Source organism: Rutidosis leptorrhynchoides, chromosome 2 (assembly GCF_046630445.1).
Source record: "Rutidosis leptorrhynchoides isolate AG116_Rl617_1_P2 chromosome 2, CSIRO_AGI_Rlap_v1, whole genome shotgun sequence".
NCBI classification, from domain to species: domain Eukaryota; kingdom Viridiplantae; phylum Streptophyta; class Magnoliopsida; order Asterales; family Asteraceae; genus Rutidosis; species Rutidosis leptorrhynchoides.
Window position 1 is genome coordinate 393434955 of NC_092334.1, and position 24026 is coordinate 393458980.

Consider the following 24026-nt stretch of genomic DNA (forward strand, 5'->3'; position numbering starts at 1 on the left):
AAATAAGAATAATAGGGCAAAGTTCTTTTGTGTCTTTATTTTATGTTTTATGTATGTAAAATAAAAAATTGAATAAAAAGTAAGGAGTGAAACTCGAATGTTAACAAAAAAAAATACATGTAACAGTTAATTTTTATTAAAATGTGTGATTTTTGTCTTGTTAAGGACAATTAATTTGTGACGTAGAGAGTAATAAAGTAATACTCCATAAGGTTGAAGGGTAGTTGATTGGCTCGAGTGCGGTTTCAAAAGAAGAAAAACCTAAAGCCCGTAAGGTTCATGGGGAGGAGTTGAGGAAGTTTAACGTCAAGGGGATTTGTTGATGGCGTGTGTGTTCGTATGTGATCTAGGGGTAGTCAGTATTTGGTTTGAAACCGTTTAACTCGAAAACCAAACCGTAAAAAAACAAACCTAATTTAAAAAACGGTTTTCGGATCGAGTAAAACCGACACCGAATTTGAATTCGGTTTTCGGTTTTGAAAATTCTAAATTAGGTTAAACCGAAAACCGAATTCAAAATTTTTAATATATTTATGTTTTAATGTAATTATATTTTGGAATCCAATCATTTAAATAGGTTTTCACCCATATGACGATTTGATAGCTCAGTATAATTATGTTACATAAATTATTATGTTCTCGATTTTTAATAAGGGAAGAAGTAAACGTCACAATTAAGCTGTAAATATTAATAAATCATCGAATTTTTGATAATTTAATAGTACGTCATTGTTTTATGTTTTAATAACTAAGACATCGATAATGCCACAATTAAACTACCATGGTTCTGGATTTTTTCATGATTTTCGGTTTTAATTGAAACCGAACCGAATTCGAATTCGATTTTCAGTTTCGGTTCGGTTTCAATTTTGAATTCGGTTTTCAGTTCGATTTTGCTATAAAAAAAAAATTCAAAACCGAATACACTGAACAAACCGAAAACCGAACCGATGAACACCCTTGTGATCCTGGTTTTTCTCTTATCTTTAACGTACTGTTTGGTTTGTTGTTTGTCGTTTATTTCAGATCCTTTTTGAATGTTTCTTTGTAATTGATCGTTTTGTTTGGCCTTTAGGTCTTTTTGAGATGTATTAGTTTCGTGGCTTTAATCTTTTCGATGAATATCTTCGGATTTTTATAAATTTAAAGTTTTTTTGTCGAAAAAAAGTACAAACAACAACAAAACCCAATACCACATGAGTGGTGTATGGGAGATGAGATGTAGATAATTCGTCTCCTATCAAAGAATAAAAACAAGTTATTTCTCCACCCAGAGTGAAATACACTCAAAAGTCGAAAAAAAGTAATACTCCATAAATATTTAAAAGATTTTTCTAAACATAGCCCTAAGCACTATGCTTAAGAAAAATTTGTGTGTACAAAAAGTAAAAGTATAGGAAAGTGATTATTAGCAAGTTAGTGTTCAACAAGTTACAACATTTTAATTTAATGTATAGCCCTTTGGGCTAACTTTAAAAAAAAATTCATATTTAAATACCAAAAAACTCTTCATATAATTTAGATCTTTGGAGCCTGCCTTTAAATAAATAAAAAATCTTTGGAACCCTCGTTAGTCGTTATCCGACTACCCGTAATATTGTTCTCTTTTCAATAATCAAAAAGATTGCTTCAACATCTTCTCGTTCATTTTAGTCATACGAGTACGATTATTGTTCAAGTTCTTCCGCAGGTTTTCTTCAAGTAAGAACTTTTATTTCACTTGGATTTAAGGATTTATTTAGATTATCACTTCTAGCTTTCAATTTCGAAATTTAGATCACCCTATATTGCTAGGGTTCGTCTGTTATTTTGAAATAACTACATAACTGAATTAGCGTATCTGGCTTGAAATTTACAAATTCTAGTCACTCTTGTTTTTTTTTTTTTTTTTTTATCTTAATTAATGTGTCATTTGTATCACGTCGATCTGTTTATGCCTACCAGGTGTTCGCTTAAATAGTTAAATGTCTAATGAATAGTGACTGTCAATTTAGCCTTACTGCTTTACGATATAGGTTTTGTAGCTGACAAGTTATAGTTTTCTCATTAAGTATCTGGTGTATGTACTGTAGGTTGTTTAGGTTTTCAGGGTTTAGACCTTTCAGTGTGCCTTATCATAATATGTACCATATTTGGTTAAGTTTGTAGAAGAATGAAGACTTAATCTGCTGTTAATGTAGATATTTTGAGTATTGCTTCACGTGCCTAATTGGCTAAATTATACGCCTAATTGTGCCTTAAATATTAATTGGTGCACATGTTAAATTTTCTTATAAAAGGGCGATGTTCGATAAGTTTTCCTTTACAAACCATCTGCTTAGGTATCGTTTTAAGGTACATCCTTGTATTTTTTACTCAATGTATCTGTCTGATTTGAAGTGATATATTCTAGTTCCAATTCATATCACAACCTTAAATAAATCAGCTAATACAGATTATTAAAGGTTTGAGTTGAAGTGAATGTAATTTTATTCAGTCACATCAATGTATGTGTGCTAGATATAGTGGTGGTTAACAGTTTACATTATATGTTTTTCTATGAAAATCGTTTTTTAGTGGAAAAATTAAGTTAATTCTATTTAAATCGCATAATTAAGTTTGGACTGAATTATTAAGTTTGATTTTCTAGGCTGTTTGGTTCAATTTCAAAATAGAGGATTAAATTTCAGATATTATCAGGTTTGAATAATGGCTGATGAAGAGGAGGATTTGCCTAGGGATGCCAAAATTGTTAAACAGTTGCTGAAATCAATGGGAGTTGAAAATTACGAACCTCGTGTTGTTCACCAGTTTCTAGAACTTTGGTACCGGTATACAGTTGATGTGCTGACCGATGCACAGGTTTACTCAGAGCATGCTGGAAAGTCAACTATTGACTCCGATGATGTCAAACTCGCCATTCAGTCGAAAGTCAATTTCAGCTTCTCCCAACCCCCACCACGAGAGGTATACTACAACGCTAAATCTGTCATTTATTTATATTTATTCTGTTAATATTTCATTGTGACTGGTGATTTGTATTTTTAAAAAGGTGCTACTAGAATTGGCAAAGACCAGGAACAAAATTCCATTGCCGAAGGCGATAACGACACCTGGGATGGCGTTGCCCCCCGGGGCGGAGACGTTAATCAGTCCGAATTATCAGCTTGTGATCTCGAAGAAACATACAAATGAAGCTGTTGAAGAAACTGAGGAAGAGGAAGAAGAAGCTACTGATTCTAAGACAAATTCATCGCAAGAAAAGATGAGTGATTTACCCCAAACTACCCCTCAACGAGTTTCGTTTCCACTTGGCCCAAAACGTGCTAGGTGAACTTTTTGTTAAGTCGATATTACTTGTGTTTTATGAAACGGAGATTCGCGTAAATTGTTATCTTGAGATCTTTGTTATTGATATTTACTACGAGTATGTGTTAGATGTTTAATATGAAAGAGTTGAAAAGATGGAAACTCGGTAATGTTAAAGTGGTTTATAATGCTTAAAATAAGTTTAGAGGGGGTTTCGGATTGTTAAAACTGCAAGACCGCCTATGCGTTTTAAAATGGCGCTCTAAAAATGCATGTTATGAACTGCTTTTCAAAATCCTTGTTTTCTCTTTAGTAAAACGCAGATAATCACTTTTTTGCGAAATCGTGATTTGTGTTTTGCTAACACATTAAGCAATCATATAATTTCTTGAAAATGTAATAAAAAGCACCGGTGACACCCACTATATATGATCAGTTGTTAGACTAACAAAGTTCAACATAAAAAGTAAAATTGTGTGACAAGTTAAGAACTTGTTAGTCCCAATTAGTGGAACATGTTACAAGGGTAAGCAGAATGCATTGTACGATTGATCCCATCATTAGTCCACTCCTCAATCCTTCCCCCTTTTTAGGTTCACGATAAACTCCAGAACTAGTGCCATATTGATCCGATTCGCTTTGCGGTTTGACTAATCCTATGGTTACAATCTGTTTTGCGGACAAATCGAAGTCATCGTGATTGAACCTTCGTCATTTTCAAATATCATATTCACCCAATAATTTTTTGTTATTGGTAAACAACAAAATTAATACGCTTAATGACCTACAGCTCGGCCTTCGCTTTTTGAGGCTTCCAACAACAGGAGCCACAAAGACGATTATAGAAAGATAAGCAAGCCGTAACCTCCACTCTCGTTTGGTGCATGCTTCGACCGTGTCTCCGGGGGCCCCCGGCTTCTCACTTCGTTTCGTTCTTCTTCGCAAAAGGAATGTGGTTCTGGTTGAGGCTTTCTTTTTCCGTTTAAAATAGTAACAAACATTCTAAACTGAACGAAGGAAAAAAAAAAAAGTACAACAACAAATTAGATTATTAGATTACGGTTTTGCATATATCAAAATATACACCGTTTAGATACGATTTAATGGACTTAATAATATGAAATTTAGTAACTTAATTTGTTTTTGACTTATTAAATAAAACGCGTCTTAATGAATTTTTTTAACTGTGAATTTTCATTTTAGTCATCACTTTTATAAGTTAATTATCAACTGATTTTTCAACAATAGTAGAGCCGGATGAGAATTAATTTGTTAAAATTATTATTCAACATCACTAACCATTAACTATTTAACCATATTAATTAAATAATTATTATTATTTTTTATTTTTTTGGTAAAAAACGTATTATTAAATAAATAAAAAGAGATCCGATGTTGTAGGGCGTTACATGAATAATTATTACGTATTCATCACTTACTTTCATACTTTATTACATTACATTTATATTTTATATTTTTATATTTATTTAAGCAACTTAACTTGATAAAATAAAAACAAATAAACCCTTTTAGTCATAAAACAATAAACAAATATCTAAGTTCGAATCGGGTATTGTTGTTGCAAGTTCGGATCGGGTAAGAGCCCATTAAAACGGCTCAAATAATTTAGGGTTTAAAGAGAAAGAAACTAAAACCTCCAATTGCTCCTCCTCCATTTTTTTAAAGACAGCCCTGCCGTTAGGTTAAATTTGTACTTGTTGGTTGTCAATTTGATTATTAGTAGAAGATATGATTAAAAGGAGGTTTTACAAGGTTGAACATGGGGATAAAGATGACGCCCCTTCTGATTCTTCATCGTCATCTTCCGATTCAGAGCTCGACGCACAAGAATCATCAGATGAAGAAGCTGAAGATGATGTTAACAACGTGGCCGCTGAATCAAGTAAACAGGATAGGCGTTGTTCATCTTCATCTTCTGGTTTATAGTTATTCGCATTCTTCAATTTAATGCTAGTTTTAAATTCAGCTTGATATTTGAATTGTTTACTTATGTGAGTCTTGTTGTTTCCAGGATATGAAAGTGAAGATAGCTCAGCAAATGAAGTTAATCTTGATTCTCCAGGTTGAATTATTATTGTTAGTATTATTTTTTCAATTTTTTTTTAATTTAATTTTGATATATTTGTATATAGTTAATAGTTAAGTTATACGGAGTAGTTATTTAAATAAAAAGTTGTGATTTATGTCAAGGTCTATACTCTATAGTGATGTTTTGAGCCGGGTCATATTAGTATATGACTGATTACTAACTGGTTTTGCTGCCACCATCATAGCAGGGGTGTCAACAAGTCTAGTCGAGCTCCACTAGGTTCGAGCTCAACTCGTTTATTGTTCAACAAGTTCGAGCTTGAGCTAGGCTCGAGTTGGACTCGTTTTTGTATATATAATATAATACGGAGTACGGAGTATAATTTTATACTATATTACTATTACTATAATTATAATAATAATATAATAACAATAATAATACGGAGTAGTTAATAGTTAACGTATGTAAATGAATGGCTCATATAGGCTCGCCAAGTTGTTTGAGCTCGATATAAGGATCTCATGCTCGTTTAAACGGTCTTCAAATACTATTTGGCTTTAGTTCATTCTCGTTTAATCTCGGAATCGAGCTTTTAACGAGCTTTGTTTGAGTAGCTCGGGAGAAGATAGGCTCATTTACACCCCTATCATGGATGTTTGGTCCATGACTATCTTTCAGATGATGCTCTATTATGCTGCTAATATATACTCATTTGTGTTAATGTCAAAATATATTTATCACTAATCTAGAGGCAACTATTGGTGTAATACTCCGTACTTGTTAATATTGAAAGTTATGATGATTTACAGGTTCACCAATAAACGATGATGTCAGCGACGGTGAGATTTACAAACAAGATGTTCACGTTCCTGTTGTTGAGAAGCATGCTGATATGGTGAAGAAAGAAAAGAATTATGCAATGAAATCTGATGTTTTAGACTGTGTTTTGAAAAGTAAATCAGTTTTCAAGTGCAAGTTATGCCCAAGAATTGTTTGTCTATCTGAGGAAACGTTAACGGTTCATCTAAAATCCAAGGTTGGACTGTTATTTCATCATTTACTAAATACGGAATTCGAGCATAATGATGATACGTTATGTGTGTGTGTGTTTTTTTATGATAGAGGCATGCTCGGTCTGAAAAACTATTTAAGGAAGGAAGACTTAAAATGATGCTAAATAGTGATGGAGAAATTGAGGACGCTGGTGATGGGGAAACTCACCAGGAGAGATATGCATCGACTTTAGCTCTTGTTGAGGTTAGTTTTAACTGCGATTTTAATGAATAACTGCGATTTTAATGAACGTTTATGTAGCAAATATTTAATTAGTTAATTAAATGTGATTTATTTTATGTTAGTCAAACAAGAATGCAGCAAAGGTTACGAAGAAAAACAGAGGGAGACAGAGACAGAGGAAAAGATTAAAGGAGGTACAATGTTATTATCGCTCGTGATGTTGGTTAATACTTTGAATTGCGAAATTTAATTGATAAAGCGAATTTATTTCTTGTTTTGTCTGCAGAAAACATCTGTTGTTTCGAAGCCTAAGAATACAAAAAAGTCAGCGAAGAAGAGTCGTAAAAGTGATATTTAAAGAGCGGGTGGAACGGTTTTATTTGCGGCAAGTAAGAATAGGTTACAGAAAAAGAAAAAGTGGATGATGAAATAGCATGGTATACCTTTCATTAGATTTTGCTCAAGTTGATGAATTATTTGGAAATGCTGTGTTGTTTTACTAGGTTTGTGTTCAAAGCCCTTTATTTGTTGGCATGTTATCTAAATTTCTTCAGTTTTGCTATGCAACTTTTATCATTGTGTTTTAATTGTATGCCGGATCATTGAGTTCTTACATACTGGTCTATTCTGCTTAATGTGCACTTCCCTTCTACTTCAAATTCAAAGGCTGTCCCAAGGTTTTGTTCTAACCCAGGATCTACAAAAGTAACTTTCTAGAATGTAAGAATTATGTTCGGACTCGCAATCTCACATCCAGATTTCAGCCAACACATACACTTTGTAAAAATTTAGAAATAAACTAGTTTATTAAGGGTGTGGAAAATCAGACATATGAACTGAACCAAGACCAGGTGATAATGGCTACCACGAATAGGGCCTGAACTCCATGTCCACTACAAAGAGCTTTCACACAGTGCACCTCGGCTTCTAAGGGCAGTACCATTCTTGCCGAAGCGTGTTAGCTGGTAATTAAGTTTAAATAAATTCAATACAAATGAACATGAGATGGAGCAACCAGCACCAGGACTTGATATATATTTAAAAAAATGTATTTTTGTTGCTGACTAACAAAATCGACAACTCCCATCCCTTGTCATTTGTATTTTGTTTTATCTCTTCTCAAAACAAAATCTCTTTCAAGCACAATTTTATTATTATTATATTATTATATTATACCTATATACTAAATCTCACCCCATTTTTGTATACTAAATCTCACCCCATTTTTGGTCGTTTTAGTTTTAACGAATCACCGTTTTGAGTTTGCGTTCACACTACAAATGGTCCCCCAACCTTCACACAAATTACACAACACCCCCTCAACTTTACGCTTTTTCAGGGGTAAAAAAAGTAAATTTATAATTTAATTAAAATAAAAAAACCTTACTCCACCCGAATTTATAACGGACCCTATCTTCTCACTCGGTGCGAGTTAAATTTTTCCGAGGCCACCGTTCAACTCGAAAAAATCTCACGAACCCAACGGGACTAACTATATGCGAAACGGATATCGTTAAAAAAACACTAAATAACGGGTCCTATATTCACGCTCGGTGCGAGTTAAATTTTTCCGAGACCACCGTTCAACTCGAAATAATTTTACGAACACAACGTGACTAACTATACGCGAAACGGACATCGTTAAAAAAAAAATATTTCGGGCTATATTACATACATATACATACATATACAACACGACTAACTATACGCGAAACGGGCATCGTATATCTAAATTGGACCGCGCGTCGAATACAACCGCAGCAACGTGCGGTCGGATTTTTTCTAGTTTTACACTATTAAGTGACACTCCGTCACTCACAAATGTATATAAAGGGAAATATTTTACGAAAACAATCAAACTAAAAGGGTCATATATGTTTAGTTAAACAAAAATTCCTCTAAAATCTCCTGGAAAAGAGTATTCCAATGACACGTGGTGCCTCACCGTTGTTTGAATTCGTCTGTCAACATGTCCATCGGAAATGCAAAATCAGAACAAACCTCAACCCTTTGAATAATTCTTCTTTTACCTCAATATTTTACTCATTTACACTCACAATATTTAGATGAAACATATAAAATTAATTTTGCAGTTTCTGCAGATAAGTAATCAACTACTCTAAGCCATTACATCTTATTGTTTCTGACTTTATACTATTTATGGCTACCAGGAGGCTTTTAGCCTCCCTTCTCCGCCGTGTGAAATCACCATCACCATCAATAACAAAACGACATTTCTCACCAATCCCATGTTCACATGTCCGCCCGTCACCTCTCGGTTTTCTAATAAACCGGGCGTTACGGGCGGGATATGCCACAGCTGAAGCTGTGGCCCCCGCCTCACCACAATCTTCCAAGATAACTGGAAAGATTACGGATGAACAATCGGGTAAAGGTGCAGTTGGTCAAGTTTGTCAAGTGATTGGTGCGGTGGTGGACGTCCGATTTGAAGATGGGTTGCCACCGATTATGACGGCATTGGAGGTGATGGATAACCCGGTTCGGTTGGTGTTGGAGGTGGCTCAACATTTGGGTGAGAATATGGTTAGAACCATTGCTATGGATGGAACTGAAGGGCTTGTTAGAGGCCAAAAAGTTTTCAACACAGGCGCTCCTATCATGGTAATAATTGGTTAATTTGTTTTTTAATGTAAAATAAAATAAAATAAAATATTGTATTTAACCCTATTATGAGGATGATGAAATGATGAATACTTGTACATATGTGGTTATGTGATTAACTGAAATGTTGTTTTGCATATGGCAGGTCCCGGTTGGCAGGGCGACACTTGGTCGTATTATAAATGTTATTGGAGAAGCTATTGACCATAAGGGTGAATTAAGTAAGGCATTGTATTTATACACCACTGACCCTAATGTTTGCTTCGTTTTTGATCTTATCGTTGTAACTAAATGCGTATTTTTTTGTTTTTAATTGTTTGAATATTGAAGAGACAAGTCACTATCTCCCAATTCATCGTGAAGCTCCAGCTTTCGTTGATCAGGAAACTGAACAGCAGATCCTTGTCACTGGAATCAAAGTAATTATTAATTCATATTAATTACTCATCTTCAATGTGTGTTTCGGATTGTATTTTATAAAGATCATATGATTTTTACATTCTCAAAATGCATATAATTAGTGTAATGTGTTTCGCGAACGCAGTTTAATAAAATCAGGGTTGACATGTTTTCTCAAAACACTCAAAATTTTACTTTGAAGACCCAATCCTAAACACACTTTTAGCTGTTTTTTATATTCATGTTCTTTTGATCTATTAATGTTTTGATCGTTGGTTTGTAGGTTGTGGATCTACTTGCTCCATATCAAAGAGGTGGGAAAATCGGCTTGTTCGGTGGTGCTGGTGTCGGGAAGACGGTTCTTATTATGGAACTTATTAACAATATTGCAAAAGCCCATGGTTTGTTCTAACCATTCTTAGTTATTTAATCACAGAGAAAAATAATATTTTTGCTTAAAAATTGGCCAAAATATTATTTCTTTTAATTGAAAGTCAGGTATTGGACCGAATTATTATGACTAAGATGAAAATAATAAAACCGAAACTTTGATCAGGTGGTTTCTCGGTGTTTGCTGGTGTTGGAGAGAGAACTAGAGAGGGAAATGATTTGTACAGAGAAATGATTGAAAGTGGTGTGATTAAGCTTGGTGACAAGCAGTCTGAAAGCAAGTGTGCTCTTGTGTATGGTCAAATGAACGAGCCACCTGGCGCCCGTGCTCGTGTTGGGCTGACCGGACTCACTGTCGCTGAGCACTTCCGAGATGCTGAAGGACAGGACGTTCTTCTTTTCGTTGACAACATCTTTCGTTTCACTCAGGTAAACAATAACATCTACATTATGTCCATATTAGTATATCGGTGGCAAAATGGGCGGGTTATAATTGTTTTCTTGTTTTGATAGGCCAACTCTGAGGTGTCTGCTTTGTTGGGACGTATTCCGTCTGCTGTCGGTTACCAACCAACATTAGCAACTGATCTTGGAGGCCTTCAAGAACGTATTACGACAACCAAGAAAGGCTCCATCACATCTGTACAAGCTATTTACGTGCCTGCTGATGACTTAACAGATCCTGCTCCCGCCACTACTTTCGCTCATTTGGATGCCACCACCGTGCTTTCTCGACAAGTACTCAAGCAGCCACTAATTTTTTTTTTTTTTTTTTTTTACTTTTTTTTTGTTTGGTTGTAATAATTGGTTTATAAATAAAATATGATGTAGATTTCGGAGTTGGGAATATATCCTGCCGTTGATCCACTGGATTCAACATCTAGAATGCTATCTCCTCGTATTCTTGGTGAAGAGCATTATAAAACTGCTCGTGGAGTGCAAGAAGTTCTTCAAGCGTACAAGAATCTACAAGATATTATCGCGATTCTAGGAATGGATGAACTTAGTGAAGACGACAAAATGACTGTTTCTCGTGCTCGTAAGATTCAACGTTTCTTGAGTCAACCCTTCCATGTTGCAGAAGTCTTCACCGGTGCTCCCGGAAAATATGTCGAGTTAAAAGAGAGCATTGCCAGCTTCCAGGTATATATTATATCTATATTTCTATTTTAACCAATGAAGATAGCCGTGTGGTTGGGCCTAGTTCCTCTCAAGAGGTCCGGGTTCAGACCTTACTAGATTCATATCTTGGGGCAACGAAAAAAAAAAATGGTCGAAAACGGTCACTGAATACCTTGATAGGCCGTGTAAAATACTTCTTTTTCCCGAATAGCCTGAACAGAGAAAACCTTATATGTTATGTATTTCTATTATATGGTTTGATGTGAAACAATAAAGTTATAGGTTCATGTTAAAAGTGGGTGGGTGGATAATATGTATATATTTTTGGAAAAATGTGTGTTAGAATATTTGAGTTGCAAACAAGGTGTAGTAAAAAGGGTAAAAGGTAGAGAGGTTTTCCCATTCGTACTACTCGGAAGGGTGAAACAAGGTGTAGATGGGGACTAATTATATACGAGGTTGAACTGTTGAAGGACTAACCATATAATTATATTGTTTTTGGCTGCACCTATCTTATATGTGTTGTTAACAGCATAATATATATGATATATTGATATCTATTTAATTTATATTTATGATGTATGTTTTCTTATATGTGTAGGGTGTTCTTGATGGAAAGTACGATGATCTCCCAGAGCAGTCCTTTTACATGGTTGGAGGAATCGATGAGGTGATTGCTAAGGCTGCAAAAATGGCAAAGGAGAATGTTAGTTAATCGTAATTATCATTTTCATCATTTTATTGTGATCATTACTTAATTGTTAAAAGGGCATCACGAATTCGTGCTCTGACTCTCGAGCATTTGCACATTTCTTGGCTAGCTGCCAATTTATTAGCCATGTAAGGTGCATTTTAAGGCGAGAAACTATGTATTTCGTTTTTTGAGTAGAAATAAGATTTTTATTTTTAATTATTTATAATGTCATGTTATCGGTTAAAAGTTTTTGGCTTGTTCTATTTTTGTATGGTATGTTGTGTAGTACAAATATCTCGCAAACCCGACTAAATTTCTTCGTCATTCGTAGTTAGAGAGAGTTGCAACTTATCAACATATGGACATAAAAATTATGTGATAGGGAAATGCTCCACTCAATTCTACACATTCTTTGTCAAACACATTTCAAGCCTCCCAAAATAAATTTCATGTAACATAATGAACATAGTTTTATATTTATTATTTTTTATAATTATAATTATAATTATAATATAATTATTCTTTGATTTTCACCGTTAAAAATATAAATTTAGTTAAAAAGTTATAAGGAATTATGAAATACCAACAACAACAAGACCTAATCCCACAAAGTGGGTCAGGAGAGGTAAGATGTTGACATTCATTCCTCTATCCTAAAATAAAGACAAATCATTTTTCTACTCAAAGTAAAATACACAGAGTAGAGAAAGTCATCCATCTCAATGTTCTATGGATAGAGAAATTAATTTCGAATGGACTTCCGACCAATAAGTAGGTTTAAAAAAAAACACGCCATGAAAATGGTAGTTACAAATTTTTATGGGTTTTAAACATGTCTGAAGTTCAATTTAGACTTTAAGCGACAGTCACGTTTGTCGTTGACTCGATTAAAAGAGCCGTAACACTAAATAAGCAAGTTTTAAAGGTCTGAATAAGTAACGATTTGTCACCAACTTCAAATTATAATTCCGAAGTTACGATAATATGTAAAAATAGAAATGTACTAACATGATTAAAGAGGGTTATTGGTTTAACGGTATTAAAAAATATATTTGGATTGATATTTTTATGTATTTTTTTAAAAATTATGTAGAATAAATGAATTTGACTTGAAAAAAACTGGACTAACGTGAGTGATGTTATAATAATAATAATAATAATATAGATATGGATAGTCAATTTTGGTGTATACATATAGTCAATTTTGGTACACAAAGTATGTATTTTTATATTGAGATTTTAGGCTATAAATACTCATGAATGCAAGCATTAAACTTGCACCATTTCACACACTTACAAAGTGTTTCTTTCTTTCTCCATTATCATCTTTGTTCTTACACTTCATTATTAGTATTCTTAATCAAGAATCAAATCACTAAAGGTAGTTATAAGCCTACTGAATTATAACATCAAGAATCAAACCACTAAAGGTAGTTATAAGCCTACTGAATTATAACACGTTATCAGCACGATAATCTTAATACTAAATATGGTTGGCTCTGCCACCAAAATGATATATGGTCGGTTATACCACCAAAATGATATATGGTCGGTTATACCACCAAAATGATATATGGTCGGTTATACCACCAGAATGATATAGGTCGGTTATACCACCTGAAAAAATATATGGTCGACACTGTCGCCAAATTTTCATTTATGTTTACTAATATTTATATTTTTGTTATATAACATTTATTTATGATTGCTTACACATGGTCGACACTGTCACCTACTTATCATTTATGTTATATTAAATTTATGTTTAATGTTTATATACTTATGAATATAAATTGACTCTAATTTATCATGATGTTTGTTTTAATTTTTGATAATAGAAAATGTCGAATCTGGAAAAGCTTAAATTTACTCCTTTAGAATCAACTGGAAACAACTACATGCCATGGGTTATAAAAGTAAAAATGCATCTTAAATCAATGGGCATTCTTGAAACCATAAATGAAAACAACACTTGTTCTGAAAAAGAACAAGCTACGGCATGTTGCTTTATTCATCAACATATTGATGAATGCTTACAAAATAATTATGTGACTGTAGAAGATCCCCATGTTTTATGGGAAGGTCTCAAAAGCAGATTCAATAATCAAAGAGAAATTTTACTTCCAGCTGCAATGGAACAATGGAGAACATTAAGGTTCCAAGACTTTAAGAAAGTAAATGAATACAGCTCAGCTCTGTATAATACATGTTCACAACTTAAATTCTGTGGACATGAAATTAGTGATGCAGACATGATGGAGAAAACTTTCTCCACAATGAATGCTGCAAACATCACAGTGCAAAGAAATTTGAGAATGCTAAAGTTCAAAACATATCCTGAACTTAATTCATATCTCTTAGTTGCAGAGCAAAATGATGAGCTATTAATGAAAAATCAGCAATCCCGTCCTACTGGTACACTTGCAATCCCTGAAGCAAATACTGCAAATAATTATAAACAGGGACAAGGACGCGGGCAAGGTCGTGGTTATAATAACCATCACCATCATCATGCCAAAAGCCATAACTATGGTAGAAACCATCCTTATGGTAATGGTAATGGGCGTGGACGTGGTCGTGGTCGTGGCCGTGGTGGTCAAAGAAATAGTAATCCACGAAAATATAAATATCAACCACAAAACAAGCCCATTAAACAAGATGTTGAAGAAAATTCTTCTAAAAATTCTGAAGAATCTTGCTACAGATGTGGTAGAATGGGCCACTGGGCTAATACTTGCCGAACATCTAAACATCTTGTTAAGATGTATCAGGATTCGCTGAAAGATAAAGAAAAGGAAGTAAACTTTGTGGATAACGTCGATCCAACAGTCACTGAGAAACCATCTGATTTATATGAAGATTTCTTGAATGTTTAAGTTGTGTGTCTTTCGAAAAATAAACGATTTAATATCGTCTGTCTTTGTCATTATGTTTGCTAAATGTTTCAGTACTATCTATTTGCGTTTAAAATATTGTGTAATATTAATGTACTCACTATTTATTTCTTATATATGAAGTTCAATATGAATTTTGCTGGAATACAACATCAATCAAGTGGTGGAGATCTCTGTATAGCAGACAGTGGAACTACACACACTATACTTAAATCCGAGAAATATTTTATTGATCTAAAACCAACGGAAGGAACTATACATACAATATCAGGACCTGCTAACTTGATAAAAGGGATAGGAAAGGCAAATTTCATACTACCAAATGGTACAAAATTTTTAATAAATGATGCCTTATTTTCTCCCAAGTCAAGCAGAAATTTATTGAGTTTCTCCGACATATACCTTAACGGGTATGATTATCAGTCAGTGACAACAGAAAATGAGAAATATTTAAGTATCACTGACAAGAGTCATGTGGTTGAAAAACTGCCAAGACTTAGTTCTGGATTACATTATACACATATAAATGTACCAGAAATACATATGGTAGTTAACGAAAAATATATTGATCCTGGTGTATTCAGTTTATGGCATAACAGATTAGGCCATCCAGGATCAACAATGATGAAAAGGATTATTGAATGTACTCATGGACATCCACTAAAGGATAGAAAAATCCATCATGATACAATGGTTCCATGTACATCTTGCTCTCTTGGAAAATTGATAACTAGACCCTCACCACTTAAGGTTGAGAAAGAATCACCAATGTTTCTTGAAAGAATTCAAGGTGATATATGTGGACCAATTCATCCACCATGTGGACCATTTAGATATTTCATGGTTCTAATAGACGCATCTAGCAGATGGTCTCATGTTTGTCTGTTATCAAGCCGTAATGTGGCATTTGCAAAATTTCTTGCCCAAATTATTAAATTGAGAGCTCATTTTCCTGATTACACCATTAAAAGGGTGAGACTTGATAATGCTGGTGAATTTACATATCAAGCATTTAATGACTATTGCATGTCTATAGGAATTGTTGTTGAACATTCTGTTGCTCATGTGCATACACAAAATGGTTTAGCCGAGTCATTGATTAAACGTTTACAGTTAATCGCTAGACCATTGATAATGAGAACAAAACTCCCTGTATCTATATGGGGTCATGCAATTTTACATGCTGCTGCATTGATTCGCATCAGACCAAGTGCAAGTCATAAATATTCCCCCCTACAACTTGCTTTTGGTCAAGAGCCAAATATTTCCCATCTTAGAACATTTGGTTGTGCAGTGTATGTTCCAATTGCGACACCACAACGTACAAAAATGGGTCCTCAAAGGAGGTTGGGAATATATGTTGGATATGAAACATCTTCAATATTAAGGTATATTGAACCTATGACAGGTGACGTTTTTACAGCACGTTTTGCTGATTGTCATTTTAATGAAACATTGTTCCCTAGATTAGGGGGAGAAATGAAAAATAAAGAAAATGATGTTTCATGGTGTGAACCTCAATTAAAGTATCTTGATCCTCGCACAAAAGAATGCGAGACAGAAGTTCAAAAGATAATGCATATACAAGAACTTGCAAATCAATTGCCTGATGCATTTACAGATACAAAAACGGTGACAAAATCATATATACCAGCAGTAAATACTCCAGCTCGAATTGAAATTCCAAAAGCTGGCAATAACGTCACTCATGAATCTTTGCCACGTCAGAAACGTGGAAGACCAATTGGTTCAAAGGATAAAAATCCTCGAAAAAGAAAATCAGCTGATAATGAAGTAAAAGAAAGTGTTCAAGAAGAACCACAAATCAGTACTCCTACTGCAGAGGAGATTGATGATGTCAATACAGAAATTGCAATCAATTATGCATATTTAAAAATATTATGGAACCGAAATGAAATGAAAAATCTTGATGAGAAATTTTCATTTAATGTTGCGTATGACATCATGAATAATGATGATGATCCAGAACCAACATCTATGGTTGAATGTCAAAATAGACATGATTGGGCTCAATGGAAAGAAGCAATACGAGCTGAATTAGAATCACTCAATAAAAGAAAGGTTTTCGGATCCATCATTCTCACTCCTAAAGATGTGAAACCTGTAGGATACAGATGGATTTTTATCCGAAAAAGAAATGAGAAAAATGAAGTTACAAGGTATAAAGCTAGACTTGTAGCTCAAGGTTTTTCTCAAAGACCAGGAATTGATTATGAAGAAACTTATTCCCCTGTTATGGATGCAATTACTTTTAGATACTTAATCAGCCTGGCAGTTTCTAAAAATTTAGAAATGCATCTCATGGATGTTGTGACTGCTTATCTATATGGATCACTTGATAGTGATATATATATGAAGATACCTGAAGGATTTAAGGTACCAGAAGCATCAAATGCAAAACCCAAAGAAATGTATTCGATTAAATTACAAAGATCTTTATATGGGTTAAAACAATCGGGACGTATGTGGTATAACCGATTAAGTGATTACTTGATAAGCAAAGGGTATACAAATAATCTTACTTGCCCTTGTGTTTTCATTAAGAAAACAACATCCGGATATGTGATCATAGCTGTTTATGTTGATGATCTTAACATCATAGGTACAAATAAAGAGATCCATGAAGCCATTCAACTTCTAAAGAAAGAATTTGAAATGAAAGATCTCGGAAAAACCAAGTATTGCCTTGGTTTACAAATTGAGCATATGCCTAATGGTTTACTTGTACATCAAACAACATATACTGAAAAGATTTTGAAACGTTTCAATATGGACAAGGCAAAACCATTAAGTACTCCTATGGTTGTTAGATCACTCAATGTTGAAGCTGATCCATTTCGTCCATGTGAAGATCAAGAAGACATTCTTGGACCAGAAGTACCATATCTTAGTGCAATTGGAGCTCTTATGTATCTTACAAATTGTACAAGACCTGACATTTCTTTTGCAGTTAATTTGTTGGCAAGGTTCAGCTCTGCTCCTACCAAAAGACACTGGAATGGGATCAAACACATATTTCGATACCTTCGAGGAACTACTGATTTAGGATTATTTTATTCTAACGAATCAAAACAAGATTTGGTTGGTTATGCAGATGCAGGTTATTTATCTGATCCACATAAAGCTAAATCTCAAACTGGATATGTATTCCTAAATGGAGGTACTGCAATATCATGGCGTTCTCAAAAACAAACACTTGTTGCTACATCGTCAAATCATGCCGAAGTGATTGCATTACATGAAGCTACTCGGGAATGTTTTTGGTTGAGATCAATGACACAAATCATTACTGATTCTTGTGGACTAGAACGCGATAAAAGTCCAACAATTATCTATGAAGATAATGCAGCTTGCATAGCACAGATGAAAGAAGGGTATATCAAAAGTGACCGAACCAAACACATACCTCCTAGATTCTTCTCATACACTCAAAATCTCATTAAGGACAACGAGATTGAAATGAGATATGTTCAATCCAGCAAAAACTCTGCTGATCTTTTCACGAAAGCACTTCCAACTGCTATTTTCAGAACACACGTTCATAACATTGGCATGAGACATGTTCAAAAGATGTAACAGCTGAAGCGATGTCTACTTGAGGGGGAGTCAACTCCATGCTGCACTCTTTTTCCCTTAGCTAAAGTTTTTTCCCACTGGGTTTTCTTTAGCAAGGTTTTTAACGAGGCAGTAATTTATAGTTGATCTTCAACAAAATAAAATTGATATCCAAGGGGGAGTGTTATAATAATAATAATAATATAGATATGGATAGTCAATTTTGGTGTATACATATAGTCAATTTTGGTACACAAAGTATGTATTTTTATATTGAGATTTTAGGCTATAAATACTCATGAATGCAAGCATTAAACTTGCACCATTTCACACACTTACAAAGTGTTTCTTTCTTTCTCCATTATCATCTTTGTTCTTACACTTCATTATTAGTATTCTTAATCAAGAATCAAATCACTAAAGGTAGTTATAAGCCTACTGAATTATAACATCAAGAATCAAACCACTAAAGGTAGTTATAAGCCTACTGAATTATAACAAGTGAGACCTTATATCATTTCCCATTTTTAATAGTAACTCGTCAGCTGGCTTCAAAATTAGCTCTCTAGGGTTTCTACATCTTTCTCACATTTTCAAAATTTGTATCTCACTCCATCTGCTTCATCTTCCAAATATGGCCGGAATTCGATTAACTCCTCCCGAAGACACCGATGTCTCGCAGGTCCGAACGCCGTTAGCTGCCGGCGATCTGATCTCTGATGACGACCGCTCTGTTGCTGCTGACTCTTGGTCTATCAAAAGTGATTACGGAAGTGCAATTGACGATGATCAACGTAATGCTGACGCATCTGAAGCTCTCGCTGCACCTCATCGTGCTGCCTCAGATTATAGGTTTATCATATAATTTTTAGTTATATAACTTTAATTAATATTTTGATGATAACTACTAATAATATTCATTTTTGCTATAATCATCATTTTAGTGTTGTTAATATATTATTATTTCTAAATCTAAAATAAACAAGTTATAATTACTGTTTTATTGTTATGTTGTTAGGCGTTTTGTAGATTAATGTTCAGATAGCTATTGACTGTAACTTTATATGAATATATGATGCATGTGAACCTAAGTTTAAATCATGATTATAGTTGCTCGTCTTAGGGATTGACTAGATGCTATGTTGATATAGAGTACTGTTTAAATCATGATTATAGTTGTAATAGACATTTAGGTTATTAGCTGTTTATTACATTGATGAGTTTGACGTAGTAACTGTAGCGTAAGAATAGGAAGAGCTTTAGTTTATATGGTAGACTTTTTTTCTGCTTCTGGAAGTTAATTGTTTTTGCCTCTGAACTTTTGTATTATGTGGATGTATAGTTCTGACAAGGAAGAACCTGATGCCGAGACAATCACGTCAATGTTGGGCTTCCAAAGTTACTGGGATACAACATATGCAGATGAATTGACAAATTTTCGTGAGCATGGGCATGCTGGTGAAGTTTGGTAGGTTGCTGAATGAATTCTTGTTATCAATGTTCTTTAATTTTTGTGAGAGAATTTGTATTTATGCTGTGTAGAAAGTACTTTACCTTTTTGATTTACAATAGGAATTATTGATCTTTGGTAGGTTTGGTGATGATGTTATGGAAAGGGTTGCTTCTTGGACTAAAGATCTGTGTTCTCAAATTGCTCAAAAGCAACTGCAGAATCATCATGAAAATGAATATGAAAATTCTGAATTAGGTAGTCATGGTGAGACAGATTTAGCTGCTTGGAGCGTACTTGATGTTGGAACTGGCAATGGTCTGCTTCTTCAAGAGCTTGCTAAGCAGGGGTACATTTCAAACTCCTTTATTAATTTCTTCTTCCCATGTGACGATACCTTACATTTTAGTGCTAGCTTCTTATTTTATTCATTGAATTTCATTTCTTTTACTTGTCAAATGATTAGTATGCGTATGATGCACATAGTTGACATTTCACATCATCTCTGGTAGTGGTAGAATCGGGCATATCATATAATTGTAACTAATTGGGCACATTATCTGTACACCACCTTGAGGGGAATTGGCTAACTAAGCGTGCGTAGGTACACTCTTGTATAACATTATATTTGTGTGATTTTTATTGCTAAGTCTCCTATTGATGTCAAAGGGTAATAATTGTTTTTCCCTTTTTTTTTATGTGTATAACATATTTCTCAAGACAAGAAGTACGGCTGTGGCAGTTGCAATTCACAATGAAACATGCAACGATAAGTTTGCTAGTTATATGCTCATTTGTGTTAGGATATGTGATGTCACAAAATGCTTATATAGACATATATTAATTGCTTATAGTCCTGCAATTTGGACATGTGTGTTGCCTTGATTCCTTTGTATGTCAACGAGGCTCATGTTTTCTTTGCTATATAATACTGTTAGTCTTATTCATGAATACAGCTCAAATTTATGGATCCTTATGGTTGATGTGAATTCATATAGGTTCTCTGATCTGACTGGAACAGACTATAGCGAAGGAGCAGTTAATCTTGCTCGAAACCTTGCCGATCGAGATGGATTTTCTAGTATCAAACTCTTGGTATCATCAAATAGGCTTTATTATTCTTTTGAATTATTTTTGCAGCACACACTTTCCCTGTAGAATTTATGCTTGAGGGTCCTTGTTCATGGTGACTGCATAAAAAAATCGTTTTATGCATTTGATTGAATTGTATAATTGTATATGAAGTGCACATATAGAGGATAATGTAAATACTTGTTTCAGTTAACTGTGGAAAGAATAGGAGCTTTTAGAGATGACTACATGCCCGTATTGAATAATAGTTCAAAACAGGTAACTGTATTGTGCAGGATAGAATGAGTCGGGTCATACTGATCTGCTAACACTTTTTGTATATTTGTTTTTGAATCTTTTGAGTAATTTTAGTACGGAGTATTAGTTATTTATGCTTACAAAAGTTGATACTATCAAAAGATAATATAATTCCTTTTGATAAACTGATTGAGAAGGCTTAAGCATTTGACTACTCTTTGGTGACTTGCAATTTGTTTGTCCTTATATTATTAATGGTAAAGTTATTGATTTTCACTTTTTAAGAGAGAAATTATTTACCCAAATGGTCCATTTTTCTAATTGCTAGCACCTCTAGGATGTTTTTTCATGTATGTTTGCTATATTGTGTGTGTAAAATGTGAAAGGTGACTACATCTTTCTAGGCCAGTTCTCATTTTATCTTCCATTTCATATTGCTTACTTCTCATATCTGTTGTACCGTTAAGATATATCTTATGGAACTTTCTCTTCTACAAATAGAATCAGTCAAATTAAAATGCTTGTACGCTTAGTAAACTAAAATTTTTGGACATATTAATCATCATTTGAAGAAAAATAGTCTAGAGCTGGCATCTAGTCCTGAAAAAGATCCCAATTAGAAAGCAGTAAGAGTTGAGCTTGAATTTAGCACTGTAGTCTCCCTTTTGTGCTTTTATGTTATAGATTAAGAGGGTTGAGTTTTTTCTAGTAGGCTTACTTTCTGTTATGATAATTAAAGATCAATTTATTGAAAAGCCTTTCTTTTACTTTTATGGTTTTTCAGTTCCTTTTAAACTGTGTGTATTCAGTGTCCCAAAAGTTTTTGGAAATATTTCAAGTCTAACATGTTCTCATCCTATCAATTGATACTACCAAAATAATTTTCATATCTAATATCTGATATGCATGTACTGTGTGATATAATGTAGATTTCAACCTTATGTATGTAATTATCGAGTATGCTATAATATATTGGCTATGAATTCTATCTAGTGCATCCTTTCTGTTTATTTTATGTTTTGTTTATCGTTTCAAAATGTATTAAAATTAAACTATACACTTTTACTATTGTAGCAGGTAAACTTCGGAAATTTCTTTTGTATCTATTGAAGTTCTAGAAACTTTTATTGTATACATTTAAGTTACTATTGCATGCTTAACACTTACTAATAAAATGAATAACTATGTATCAAAGAATAGTCAATTTGCATACAGTAGATCCGTAGATGTTTTTTTAACATCAATAAATCCAATAATAATTTTCAAAGTTTGTCCCGTATAATAGTAAAAGGTGTAAAAATTAATACATTTTTGAAAACATAAACCCATTTATTTATCATTTTTTCAGCTTTCACTTACCATTTGTCTTTCAGGTTGATGATATACTTGAAACTAAGTTGGATAAAAAGTTTCATCTGGTTACTGACAAAGGAACTCTTGATGCCATCGGACTGCATCCTGATGGTCCTATCAAAAGGTAAGTTATTGTGATAGTAATTTTTTGTTTCTCTTTGAAAAAGGTCAGATTACATATTTGTTCAACATTAATCTCTATACAGGATTATGTATTGGGAGTCCATTTCAAAGCTTGTAGCTCCTGGTGGCCTACTTGTAAGCTAAGCTTCTTAACTATTACAGTATAATATTGTGATTTCAGTGACCCTTTATTTATTTGTTTGTTTTAGTAAGAAACCAAGATCTGCAAATGCATATAAACTTTAACCAATATAATCTCTGCTATAGGTTATTACTTCATGCAACCATACCAGAGACGAACTGGTGCAAGAAGTTGAAAACTATAATCAAAGAAAAATTGCTCTGACTGGATCCCCTGGAGAACTAGAGGAATGCACAAACTTCCCTATCTTTTCATACTTGGATCATATTCGCACCTACCCCACCTTCATGTTCGGTGGATCTGTTGGGTCTCGTGTTGCCACCGTTGCATTTGTGCGTAACTAGTTCAATCGATAGGGTTCAATTGGTGAGCAACCGAGCTTACTGTATGTGTTTTTGGGTGTATACTTGTCTTTAAGTGGCTTGGTAATTTGCTGTTACTGACTTGACTTGAGATGACCTTTATGGAACTAAACATTTTGTCCAAACTGAAGTTAACGACGAAAATCAACGAAACGTGCTTCTGAATTACCTAAATGTTAACTGCTATGTTGTTTGATACTGTTCTTGATTGTTTCAACTATTTTGAAAGGTTAACTGCTTTGCTACTATTCTAAACAAATGTTTACATACTGATTTCGTATCAGTTATCGTTTCTGATACTTCCTTCATATGCACTTGTAATTTCTGGGCAACTTTCAATTTTTTTCATAGCTGGAAATGATTAGTTGTTTATGATATTTTTGTCTCTTATTTGATTGATATGGAATATGAATACAATTTGTTTTTACAAAACAACAATACCCAATCCCGCATAAGCGAGGTATGAGAAGGTGAGATGTAAACAATCCTTACTCTACCTTAAAATAGAAGAGAAGTTATTTTCTCAAACCACGACTCGAGGAAAAAAATCTCCACCCACATAAAAAAAAGTCATCCCTCTCTACTAGAGATTGCTCCCGTGAGGACCTCCGGCCTAAAAAAAAAAAAATCATGGAAATGGTAGAATCAAATTTTCATGGGGTTTAAAGTCTGCCTGAAATCTATTTAGGCTCTACGAGGCACTCAAGTCGCAAATAAATCGATGCTTGTAATTGCCTCAATTAACCGAGCCGAAAGGCATTGAATACTGAACACGAAAGGCATGCCAGGTGGAAGTTGTTGCGCAAACAGAGAGCCAACCACCCGTAACAAACCAAACACCACTCATGCACCTTTACGGTAAACATCCCCGAAATCACACAACTAAATGAAAACCAACCAAGCTAAAGAACAAAGAGGGTCGTCCTTAACTATAATGGTCCCAGGATGCATCGAACGATGCGGGGATGTACATAAACAAATAAACATACATAGATA

General features: G+C 33.9%; 4 protein-coding genes across 6 annotated transcripts; all 4 read left to right on the forward strand.

The window, feature by feature from the left end:
• Positions 1 to 1620: 1620 nt before the first annotated feature.
• Positions 1621 to 3396, forward strand: LOC139892169 (transcription initiation factor TFIID subunit 9-like). Of its 3 annotated transcripts, none has more exons than XM_071875205.1 (3): positions 1621 to 1701; positions 2630 to 2946; positions 3032 to 3396. In XM_071875205.1, the coding sequence occupies exons 2-3, from the start codon at positions 2689 to 2691 to the stop codon at positions 3311 to 3313; spliced, it is 540 nt and encodes a 179-aa protein (XP_071731306.1). In that variant the 5' UTR covers positions 1621 to 1701; positions 2630 to 2688; the 3' UTR covers positions 3314 to 3396. The 3 variants fall into 3 exon arrangements, with proteins under 3 accessions (XP_071731306.1, XP_071731307.1, XP_071731308.1); XM_071875206.1 differs by having other exon boundaries at positions 2680 to 2946; XM_071875207.1 differs by having other exon boundaries at positions 1634 to 1701; positions 2670 to 2946.
• A 1580-nt stretch (positions 3397 to 4976) lies between these two features.
• Positions 4977 to 7215, forward strand: LOC139892170 (uncharacterized). Its single transcript, XM_071875209.1, has 6 exons — positions 4977 to 5227; positions 5321 to 5371; positions 6148 to 6374; positions 6461 to 6595; positions 6697 to 6768; positions 6861 to 7215. The coding sequence occupies exons 1-6, from the start codon at positions 5038 to 5040 to the stop codon at positions 6930 to 6932; spliced, it is 747 nt and encodes a 248-aa protein (XP_071731310.1). The 5' UTR covers positions 4977 to 5037; the 3' UTR covers positions 6933 to 7215.
• A 1485-nt stretch (positions 7216 to 8700) lies between these two features.
• LOC139892171 (ATP synthase subunit beta, mitochondrial-like) lies at positions 8701 to 11990 on the forward strand. The gene is made up of 8 exons (XM_071875210.1): positions 8701 to 9196; positions 9342 to 9417; positions 9527 to 9615; positions 9879 to 9996; positions 10152 to 10414; positions 10499 to 10723; positions 10817 to 11128; positions 11709 to 11990. Exons 1-8 carry the CDS (start codon positions 8735 to 8737, stop codon positions 11820 to 11822), a joined length of 1659 nt encoding a protein of 552 aa, XP_071731311.1. The 5' UTR covers positions 8701 to 8734; the 3' UTR covers positions 11823 to 11990.
• A 6810-nt stretch (positions 11991 to 18800) lies between these two features.
• LOC139892172 (uncharacterized) lies at positions 18801 to 23375 on the forward strand. The gene is made up of 7 exons (XM_071875211.1): positions 18801 to 19123; positions 19614 to 19739; positions 19864 to 20070; positions 20720 to 20816; positions 22424 to 22527; positions 22610 to 22661; positions 22794 to 23375. The coding sequence occupies exons 1-7, from the start codon at positions 18906 to 18908 to the stop codon at positions 23010 to 23012; spliced, it is 1023 nt and encodes a 340-aa protein (XP_071731312.1). The 5' UTR covers positions 18801 to 18905; the 3' UTR covers positions 23013 to 23375.
• The last annotated feature ends 651 nt before the right edge of the window (positions 23376 to 24026 follow it).

What these genes read in the sequence shown, in the direction of transcription:
- LOC139892169 (XM_071875205.1), top strand. Translation starts at nt 2,689, where the DNA reads ATGGCTGATGAAGAGGAGGATTTGCCTAGGGATGCCAAAATTGTTAAA. An exon ending in CCCAACCCCCACCACGAGAG is followed by an intron (nt 2,947 to 3,031) that starts GTATACTACAAC and finishes ATTTTTAAAAAG; the next exon opens with GTGCTACTAGAATTGGCAAA.
- LOC139892170 (XM_071875209.1), top strand. Translation starts at nt 5,038, where the DNA reads ATGATTAAAAGGAGGTTTTACAAGGTTGAACATGGGGATAAAGATGAC. An exon ending in AGTTAATCTTGATTCTCCAG is followed by an intron (nt 5,372 to 6,147) that starts GTTGAATTATTA and finishes GATGATTTACAG; the next exon opens with GTTCACCAATAAACGATGAT. An exon ending in AGAGGAAAAGATTAAAGGAG is followed by an intron (nt 6,769 to 6,860) that starts GTACAATGTTAT and finishes TTTTGTCTGCAG; the next exon opens with AAAACATCTGTTGTTTCGAA.
- LOC139892171 (XM_071875210.1), top strand. Translation starts at nt 8,735, where the DNA reads ATGGCTACCAGGAGGCTTTTAGCCTCCCTTCTCCGCCGTGTGAAATCA. An exon ending in ACACAGGCGCTCCTATCATG is followed by an intron (nt 9,197 to 9,341) that starts GTAATAATTGGT and finishes TGCATATGGCAG; the next exon opens with GTCCCGGTTGGCAGGGCGAC. An exon ending in TCCTTGTCACTGGAATCAAA is followed by an intron (nt 9,616 to 9,878) that starts GTAATTATTAAT and finishes GTTGGTTTGTAG; the next exon opens with GTTGTGGATCTACTTGCTCC.
- LOC139892172 (XM_071875211.1), top strand. Translation starts at nt 18,906, where the DNA reads ATGGCCGGAATTCGATTAACTCCTCCCGAAGACACCGATGTCTCGCAG. An exon ending in CGTGCTGCCTCAGATTATAG is followed by an intron (nt 19,124 to 19,613) that starts GTTTATCATATA and finishes GTGGATGTATAG; the next exon opens with TTCTGACAAGGAAGAACCTG. An exon ending in CAAGAGCTTGCTAAGCAGGG is followed by an intron (nt 20,071 to 20,719) that starts GTACATTTCAAA and finishes GAATTCATATAG; the next exon opens with GTTCTCTGATCTGACTGGAA.